This window comes from Vicia villosa, unplaced genomic scaffold, assembly GCF_029867415.1.
Source record: "Vicia villosa cultivar HV-30 ecotype Madison, WI unplaced genomic scaffold, Vvil1.0 ctg.003314F_1_1, whole genome shotgun sequence".
NCBI classification, from domain to species: Eukaryota; Viridiplantae; Streptophyta; class Magnoliopsida; order Fabales; family Fabaceae; genus Vicia; species Vicia villosa.
Genome location: NW_026706173.1, coordinates 55,413 through 66,077, shown reverse-complemented (window position 1 = coordinate 66,077; position 10,665 = coordinate 55,413). Strand labels below are relative to the sequence as shown.

Here is a 10,665-nt window from a genome sequence, read left to right as displayed (position 1 = left end):
CTAGCACCTTCCCCTCGCGTAACCGACTCCCTTACCCATTTCTCTGGTCGCAAGACCGTTCTTATTCGTTTTAGGTTTGCTGACGTTCCTTTCCTTTTAGGATAAATATGTTAGTGGCGACTCTGTTATTTTTCGCGGTAGCGACAGGTCTATCTGATAAAAAAACACTGAATATTTAATAAGATTAGACTCAGATTCATGAAATTAAAATTACAAAAGAACGGGGAGAAGTGAATCGATTAAGAATGAAAAGAAAATTTGATGTTTCTAGAGAACTTCAAGCTTTTAAATAGAAGGCAAGAATGAAACAAAATTGCAAGCCTCACCTCGACTAATGCGGTCTTCCATGTTTCTAGATCTGAATTAGTAGAGGAAAGGAGTTCGGAGGGAGAGAACTGCAAACAAAAGATGAAAGGAGTTCGGAGGAGGAGAACAAACCACAAATTTGGCAGAGCAAGAGGATAGGAGTTTAGGGAGAGAGAAGGGAGTTCAGGGAGAGAGAAGGCACAACTGTATTAAGAGGAGGGCAATGGAGAGAAAAATCGGATGTGGGAAAAGTATTGCAAAGCTGAAATCGTAGAATGATTATTTTATAGTTGGCATATGTACAAATAGTACACTTAAGACCTATTATTTATGTATTGACCGAAACAGTCTTTATCTTTAGTATAGATTGTTAATGTATAGTATGAATATAGTATGTTGATCAAAGGGTTTTATGGGTAGTTTATAATTAAAAAGGTGATTGAATTAATAGATTACGAAATTAACTTTTTATTGTGTAAAAAAAATTTGATGAAAGGGCAAAATATTTAATTTGGTCAATTGTTTAGTAATGGGTAGATAGTAGACAACGGTCCTTTTAAAACTAAAATGTCGTAGTAATAATAAAAAAATAAAAAAGGTTTTTCTAAAGAATGGTGAAATATTTTTTTACTTGAAAAAAGAATCACCCTTTATTAATAAAGCGTTGCGTTAGATTTAAAAAGGATAGTTTTTCTTAGTAAAAAAATAAACCTCCTTTGAAATCTAAGACAACTGTCCTTTTACAACTAAAACGTTGTAGTAAGTATAAAAAAATAAGAACTTTTTTTTTTTAATTAAAAGAATAATAATATATCTACAAAAACATTTTTTTTAGAGGTTAAAAGTAGTGCACTGACAGTGTAAAAAAGTTTTACACTGTCATCCAATAGAAACAAATCGTTTTGCCATGTCATATAAGTTTTTTTAAAATTACAGTCTGACTTGTCCTGATTCATGGTCGTAATTGGTTGACAGTGTAAAACTTTTTTACACTGTCAGTGCATCACCCATTTTCTCTTTTTTTTAAGATAAAAACATTATTGAATAAAAAAAAAATGTAACTATAATACACGTAGAGTTGAAGAAAAACATGTTTTATTGCATTATTGTTTAATTATAATTTAATAAGCGAGACTTTGAGAGTCTAATGGCTGTTACGTTTAAATATAAAATCTTTCAATTCGTTAATAATGTAATGGAAAATTTTAAAGGAATTTAAAATTCAAAGTAATTTAAATGATTCAATTGAAATTCTTACATTTTTAAATTATTTTGTTTGGATGAAGTATTAAAATAATTCATTGTTAGAATTTTGAAGTCAATTGTTATAAATTTAAAATTTTTGGACCAAATAAAAAATTGAAAAGTAGGGACCAATGTGCAATTTTTAAAAATTTGAAGGACCAAATTGTAAAATTTAAAAATTATTAAGACCAATTTGCAATTTTTTGAGGTCAAATTTGTAATTTTGGAAAATATGAGGACTAATTTGTAAAAGTTGAAGAAATAATAGTAACAAATATATTATATGGAGTATGAGAGGAATTTCAATTTTTTTTTATTTTTGGTGTCATTTCAAAATGATTAAATTTAACTTAGATAAAATACTCCATAAATTTTCATAATTTTAACAATTCTTTATTTTTGTATCCAAACAATAAATTTTGTGCAAATAATTTTAAATTCCCTCAAAACATTACACTACCTCATTAAAATGCTTCATCCAAACACACTCAAAGCTAATTCATTGTTAGAGCATCTCCAATGGTAGTATTTTCTTTTGAGTTTTCCACTTGAACATTAATATAATAATTAAATATTGAAATAATTTGCCATGTCATAGTAGAGTTGCATTGCAATGCAACTAGTAAAAAATTGTGGTACCCAATCAAATCAATTTATGAGATAAAGTTGTGGGACCCATTAGAATTACATCAATAAAATAAAAATTAAATAAATTATTTTGAGATGATATGACTAGTGGGACCCATAAAAAACTCAAAAATGGGTTGCACCATTGGAGATGGCCTTAGATTTTTGGGGTCATTTTTTATAAAATATAATTTTTTGGACCAAATTAAAAAATTTAAAAAGTAGGGACCAAATTGCAATTTTTAAAAATTTGAAGGACCGTATTGTAAATATTAAAAATTATTAAGGACCAATTTGCAATTTTTAAAAAAATTTAGGGTCAATTTTGTAATTTTGTAAAATATGAGGACCAATTTGCAAAATTCGAAGAAATTATTGTAACAAATATATTTTATGGAGTATGAAGGAATTTCAAATTCTTTGATTTTTTGTGTCATTTCAAAATGATTAGATTTAACTTAGATAAAAAACTGCATAAATATCCATCATTTTAACAATTCTTCATTTTTGTATCTAAACAATAAATTTTATGCAAATCATTTTAAATTCCCTCAAAATATTACATTACCTCATTAAAATCCCTCAAAAATTTTGTATCCAATTGGATAAAGCATTTTAACGAGGTAATGTAGTGGTAATATATTATAGAAGTTTTTGTGAAGATTGATGCAGAGAGTTACTATTAAAGTAAGGGAAATGCTAACCAATGCTCTTGGGGTACTTTTAAGTGATTAAAGTAGTAAGTTTTTATCAAAATGCGTGTATTCAATGCATTTGAAGTATTTGAAGTGTATTGGAAATTAAAATGTTAACTTTTATAAATAATATTTTTTTTATTTAATATGCTTAAAGAGTGTCCCGAGGCACTGGTTAGCAAGAAGTAAAAGTGATGAGTTATTTATTTTTGTAGGAGTTGTGGGAGAGTTAAAAAAAAAAAGGAATATATTAGAATTACTTGAACCTTAAAGTCATCATTGTTGACTTGTTGATTAAACTAACTTCTAGCAAACCCGACACTAATTTGAATCCAGTTTTGGAATTTTGTTCTAAATTGTTGTTATGTGATTGGACTTGCATATCAAATTTTTTTTAAATAATTAATATGACGTACAACTTTATATAAGTCTTAATTAGAAGTTACCAAACTAATAAGTTTAAAAACTAATTATCTAAACTTTTGTTATAATGTTGACTCTTTTAAATATTTTGACTTAAAGACCATTTTGTATAAGACAACAAATTAGAAAACGTTTTAACCACAAAACCAGGTTCATTGCATTTGTCACAAAAATTAGTCTCATCAGCTAAGAAATGGAAAGAAGAGTTGCAATTGTAGGAGCAGGAATCAGTGGCCTACTTGCCTGCAAATATGTTCTACAAATCGGTTTTCGTCCGGTTGTTTTCGAAGCCGATGATGATATGGGAGGATTATGGAGGCATACAACTCAGACTACAAAACTTCAAAACCCCAAAGAAACTTTCCAGTTTTCAGATTTTCCATGGGATTCTTCTGTGAAAGAAGATTGTCCAAGTAGTCAACAATTGCTAGATTATCTTAATTCCTATGCTAAACATTTTTCCATTGTTCCTTATATAAGATTCAATTCCAAAGTCATTGATATTGATTATGTTGGAGAGTCTCATGAAGAAATGAAGTCATGGGAATTGTGGAATGGTAATAGCACTCCTTTTGGCTCTAAAGGAACATGGCATATTACGGTGGAAGATACTAAAAATTTCTCAACACAGGTATATTGGCGCAGTCTGTTTATTTTTATTTCTGTATAAACTTTATTATATACGATTGACATTTTAGTTAGACCGAAATAATTGAATTGAACAATTGTGTCCATTTTATAAAAATCAGGTCCACAAAGCCGAGTTTGTTATTCTTTGCATAGGAAAATATAGTGGTTTTCCAAACATTCCTGAGTTTCCTATTGGAAAAGGCCCCGAAATTTTCGAAGGAAAAGTTATGCATTCTATGGATTACTCTTCCTTGGACAATAAAACTGCTGCTGAATTGATCAAAAACAAGAGAGTTACAGTTATAGGATCAGAAAAATCAGCTCTAGATATAGCTTCTGAATGTGCAAATGCAAATGGTAAGAATATATTTATTCATAGTTATTATTTTTCTCTTCTATTCATATAATTTTTTCAATCTATTTCTCATATTTATATAGGAGTGACTCATCCTTGTACAATTATCCAAAGAACATCACATTGGTTTCTCCAAGATTTCAACATTGGAGGCATTAATCTTGGATTCTTATACTTCAACCGTTTCGCGGAGCTTTTAGTTCACAAGCCTGGAGAATCATTCCTACTTTCCCTTCTTGCAACTTTACTCTCACCATTGGTAATAATACTATCATCCTATGATCCTATTAAACTTCATGGTATTAAATTGCGGTAATTTTGGTCATAAGAAAATGATTATATTCTTAATGTTCAGCGATGGGGAATTTCGAAGTTTGTTGAAACATATCTAAGATGGAAGTTTCCACTGGAAAAGTATGGACTAGTACCTAATCATAGTTTTCTTCAAGATATTTCTTCATGCCAAACTGGAATACTTCCTGAGTTCTTTTTTGATAAAGTGAAAGAAGGGTCCATTGTGATAAAAAAATCACAAAGCTTTAGCTTCTGCAAAGAAGGTTTGATTATTGATGGAGATGCTAAACCTCTAGCAACAGAATTAGTTATTTTTGCCACAGGATATAAAGGTGAACAGAAACTTAGAAGCATATTCAAATCTCCAACGTTTCAAAGTTACATCAATGGGTCAGGAAACTCAACAGTTTCTCTCTACAGGTCAGATAGAAATTTTGTTCAATTTTTCTTGTTATTGACTTAAAATTAATGGTAAGGTCTAAGAAAATGATTTTCAAAATTTTAGAAGTCAATAACAAAAACAATAATTTATAATAAATAAAGAGGAACTTAACATTAATTTTTTGAAAATAATTTATTTACATTATATTATGTAAATTAATTATTATTATAAATATTTTAAAAATATATAAAATCATTGCAATGACAATTTTTGCCATTTACATGACATAAATGTTATCGATATTTAAGTTATTTATCTTATATATTAAAATTACATAGGATCTAGTTAGACATTTTCTTCAAGTTTCATTGATAGTGATAATGAACTCCAATAAGATAGCCATAAGTGCGGAATTTAATATTTTAGAATAGTGTCTAATCATGATATGCATCTTGATCGGAGTGTTCCTCTAAATATTTTGAGGATCAAATCAGTGATAATCGTAAGTGTGGTGTTTAATATTTGAAAATAATGTGTACCTAATTCTCGTTTACAATCTCTTCTTTTATAATGGGGCTCTAAAGTTGTATGGCCCTAGAACCTTTTTTTTTAATACATTTAATTGAGTAAAGACCTATTTTAGTCCCTCGCAAAAATTATACAATTTAAATTAGTCTTTCACAAAACAAAGAATCTGATTTAATCCCTTACAAAATTTAACCGGACCGTATTAGTCCTTCTGTTATTATTTTTTTTAAACCGATTTTTTCATACTTTTAAACTGTGACTACACTGCCACGTTGGCTTTTATTTTTTATTTTTTAAATATTAAATTAATTTTTAATTATAATTTCATTTTTAAACAATTCTGATTTAATAATATCAAGAAAAGCCAAAATTGTTTCTTATAAGGAATCGAACCCAAAATTCTGATTTAAAATTTTAAATTATTTAAAATTAAGAAATATTTATTTGTTTGTTATTTAAAATAAATAAATGTTTGTTCTAAATTATTAACTTTAAGTATTCATTATTAAGAATGTTAACAATAGAAATTGATTTGTGTAGTTGTAAATTGACTATCATTTAACTTGAACGGGCGTGGGGTTTAAACCCCATTGATACAGTTTTTAACTTTTTTGTTTTAAATTCAGAATTATTTAATATTACTAAAAATCATAGGAATTATTTATCATGAATGTACATTGGAATAATGGTAAAGACTTAAGATATTGGTCAAAGGTCCTGGGTTCAATTCCATATAAAAAACAATTTTGGCTTTTTTGATATTATATATATAGGAGGGATCAAATTACACTCGAATAGTTACACCAAATCTTATTCATGTTGAGTTGTCTATTTGGGATAGAGAGTGTAAATATGATCTTTGATATAGTCTAGAGGGGTGATTTAAAGGAGGAACACTAAATGTTCTGTCGGGGTCAACAACTTGACATGATTCGTAAACATATTAGTTTTCTCAATGAAACTGGTTACCCTTCCCAATGGTGTATTATACATTTATATCATTGCAGCCCCCTGTACCCTTGCTAGAGGGTCATTTAGACATTCATATACTTTGATTATTAGGCTGGTTAAGGATGTTTCCTGACTAGTGACTATAGGTGCTGTCTATTGGGAAATCCATTTTTCCTTTTTCAAAGGGTTTGTAGCCCGACATCCTTAACTCATCACAGGGTCTAGATATAGTATTGACCTTTCAGGTTATGTGAACTTAATTTCTCAATCTTTAGAATTCTCCCTTTTGACGTGATGTAGTTGTTAGCCATAGGTTTGGTAGTCATATGGAAAGACGTGCATTAATAATTTTTGTGGAATTTGAGTTATGGGGAATGAAACTTTTGGTATTGTGCATGGAACTTGTCTCTTGATATTTTGTGTCTAGTTCATCTTAATCACTCGATATATATCAATAGGAGCTCATCTAGGGTGGCAAATGGGCATGGCCACCCCGTTTAGGCTCGCCCAGCAAAATCCTGAAAAAAATGGGGTGGGCGCGCTTTGTTGAAAGTGTGGGCCTGAAAGCTTGTCGTGCCACGCAAAAATATGAGTTCGGGAGAGGGCGGACCCGAAGGCATTGCACCTTTTAAGCTCAAAAATTGCAAATTTACATGTTAATGCTCATACCCACAAAAGCCTGCAGAAAAACAATACGAACATATTAAACGGTGCAGACCTAAAACCTTGCCCCGCCCCGTAAAAAAGTGTGGATAAAATGGGCATTCCCAATAGACCGGCCCTGTTTCGCCACCCCTATGCTCATCTACCTTTTTTTTTCATTTTCATTTAGTTCCATCTCTCGATATTTCTTGTTTTTTGTGTTCCTTCTTGTAAGGCTGCCTTCTTTTCTTATTTAGAATTTTTGTTATTACTTTATTCTTTCCTATTCCTAACTTTTCCTCTCATGATAAGGTGTCATTTTCTCTATTTCTTTAAGTTCCATCTCAAACTACTTTGTTATCTTTTATCCAACTAGTGGGTTTTTAAGTTCAATTTGCATAATATTTTCCCTTTAGTGATTTATGAACATTTTTGTGTGCGTGCACGTGCACGCACACACATGGGGGTTCTTTTTCCAAGAGTGGAGGCACCGTTTCTAGGGTGGAGGCAAAACCTTCACAAGTGGAAACACCATGAGTGTATACCCCCTTCATATGAGATGCAATGTTTTAAGTGAAGTGATTATGGATGATATTTTTAGGAACCATCTCTCTGAATGATTCTCTACATCAAAAATAGGGGGAATATTGTAATCTTCGACCCTTTCATGTGAGGTGGAACGGTAAATATATGATCTTCTTTCTTCAGATTCATTCATTCATTTTGCTTGGATAGGTTAGGCATGGACAAGGTCTTTCACCATCATATGGACGGACCAATAATGGAACCTTCAATGGAACTTTAACGTTCTAACATAGATTAGATCATCATGGAATATTGTTTATATACTCTAAGCCACCTGGAAGATATCCCTACGGTCCCTTCTTAAAAATAAGGGATCCATCATTGTGGGCATTGCACGTTCTAGTGTGTAGTGATTGTATCTTTGTCTGTTATCCTAAGGATCTTAAGGTGCATTTCTCTTTCTCCATCTCAATTGCATTTGCACGTATGGACTCATATTCAAGATTTCCAATGCATGTGCAGCTACCTTGACAACTCGGCCCATGTATCTATTTTCGTAACCCTTTTCCACCCATCTTGGTAGTTAGAATGATTTTTCTAAGTTCTAGTCTTGTTCGAGCAACCTTTACAAATGTTTGAGCTTTTTTTTTAATAGAAAAATGTTAATTCTACACCAATATCCTATACTTATAATCAATATAGTGAACAGTAAAATATTATAATAATAATTTTTTTTTACATTTTTTTAGATTAAGGGAATACGGATACAAAATTATGTGATTAAACAACTTCATAACTTTATTATCTGATATTTTAAATTTCATTAATTAACTTCGCAACTACTAAAAATCTAGGCGTTTATTAACCAACTTTATAACTTCATTAACCAACATTTTACATTGTATTAACCAACTTTGTTACACTGCTAAAAATTATTTTTAATATCTGAGCGTTTATTAACCAACTTCATCACTTTGTTAACTAACTTTTTACATTTCATTAACCAAGTTTGTTTTACTACTAGATTATTTTTAATATCTGGACATTTATTAACCAACTTAATCACTTCATTAATCAACTTTGTTTTAACATTAAAAGTCACTGTTCAAGTATTGTTTTATAGACAATATTCATGGTTACTGTTCAAGCACTGTACATGTTATTGTTCACGGTACTGTTCATAAATATATCTTTTTAATTTTAAAAATATCATTCACCATATAAATAAGATAAATACGATGAGTAGTGTTTTGGCGTAAGTACTAGTGTATAATTGTGACGTGGGAATAATATCCTTTTAAATTGAATAGATACACCTGTTGTACAAATATTATTTTATGAAATCCAAAACTAACATTTACTTTACCATTTCAGGCAAATAATCCATCCTCGAATTCCACAACTAGCAATAATAGGATACGCAGAAAGCTTATCAAATATATTTTCTAATGAAATGAGATGCCAATGGCTAGCACATTTTTTGGATGGAAACATTGAGCTGCCTAGTATTAGAGAGATGGAAAAGGATGTCAAAATCTGGAAAGATAGCAAGAAGCAACATACAAAAAGCTTGAATTTGAGATCATGTATTGTTGCTTGTGGCATATGGTACAATGATCAATTATGTAGAGACATGAAATGCAATCCCAGGAGAAAGAACAATTTTTTTGCAGAGCTATTTGAACCATATGGACCATCTGATTATAATGGTCTTGTTCGAAAATGAATATTTATTTAAATAATGTATTTGTAGACACTATAGTATATGTTAGTTTTATTGAGTATCCATACTCAAATGTGTGAGAATAATGGTCCAATTATAATTATGTGTATTTATCTTTCAATTTATTTTCATATTTAAAATTTCCATATAAAAATAAGTTTTTACACATTAATTAAAATCTTATTTACAAATTATTTTATAGTTCAATACAAAATATGAAAAAAAAAATGATATTAATTATTTTTAAATATGTATTGTGTGCAAGAGTAAATTAAATCCTCGTTAAATAATTAATCCATTTTTAATTTTGTCAATCTTTTGACGTGTTACCAACTCTTGAATATGAATATAAATTAAACGACTTTTCACATTAACCGTGATATCATCGAAATATAACACATAATGCATTTGTACTCATTCATTAAAATTTTAGGTTAAATATGTTTCCAGATTCTACTATTAGACCATAATTCTATTTTAATCTCTCTTAAAAAAAATTGACTAATGGTTCTCTAAATGTTTTTCGTCCATACATTTGATCTCTTTCATTAGTTTCCACTAACTAAGACACACATGGAAGGTCATGTGACAGAGAAAAATACATGGAAAAGATGGATTTTGAGGGAATAAAAATAATTTATAATTAAGTAATAAAAGGTTATTTAAAACTGTCAAAAGCTCTCCACCACTTGAAACCTCTACCCTTTTCTGTCAATAACTCATTTTGATTTTGAACATCATATGTAGTGCTCAAACCTTCTATCTCTTCTTTTATCTATGCTTCATTAATGCCCCGTTTGTAGTCTTTGTTCGAATGGTTGCATCACCAAATTAAAGGTTTGTTGTTTGTAGCCGAGTACGAAGAAAAGGAAAAACTGTTGCTTTGATGATGCAATGGTCCTGTCGCGACGTGAAAAATATCCAAGTGTAAGGAACCTCGAAATATGACAGAGTTGCCACCAAACTTTATCTATTTCGAAAAGAAAAGGGAAAATATCGATAAAATCCACGATAGAAAAGAAAAATGGTCGTTGCAACCAGATCAAGTTCGAGAGTCGATTATGCAAGGGGAAGGTATTAGCACCCCTCACATTCGTTATACTCACACTACTACAAATAACGCTTTTAACGTCGGACGCGAAATGCGTTTTATTTCGTAATAGAAGCAAGGTAAATAACGTCGTCATAGAAAGTAAAAGTTTATTAGCGCATGGGTTCGAACCCTAGTTTATGCACTTTTATTATTTACAAAAACTAGCGCCTTTTTTTATCTCAGTTTATCATAAAAACCGAGGGGTCCTTAGTTTTTATTTTTTAATAAATCTCGTTTCATTGTTTA

The 10,665-nt window shown here is 30.1% G+C and overlaps 1 protein-coding gene across 1 annotated transcript; it reads left to right on the top strand.

Moving 5' to 3' along the window:
• The first annotated feature begins 3,399 nt into the window (after positions 1 to 3,399).
• LOC131640786 (probable flavin-containing monooxygenase 1) lies at positions 3,400 to 9,459 on the top strand. Its single transcript, XM_058911166.1, has 5 exons — positions 3,400 to 3,927; positions 4,046 to 4,283; positions 4,365 to 4,540; positions 4,637 to 4,995; positions 8,978 to 9,459. Exons 1-5 carry the CDS (start codon positions 3,490 to 3,492, stop codon positions 9,327 to 9,329), a joined length of 1,563 nt encoding a protein of 520 aa, XP_058767149.1. The 5' UTR covers positions 3,400 to 3,489; the 3' UTR covers positions 9,330 to 9,459.
• Positions 9,460 to 10,665: the final 1,206 nt, after the last annotated feature.

Coding starts and splice junctions, on each gene's coding strand:
- LOC131640786 (XM_058911166.1), top strand. CDS start 3,490: ATGGAAAGAAGAGTTGCAATTGTAGGAGCAGGAATCAGTGGCCTACTT. Junction 3,928..4,045: donor CTAAAAATTTCTCAACACAG/GTATATTGGCGC, acceptor TATAAAAATCAG/GTCCACAAAGCCGAGTTTGT. Junction 4,284..4,364: donor TGAATGTGCAAATGCAAATG/GTAAGAATATAT, acceptor ATATTTATATAG/GAGTGACTCATCCTTGTACA.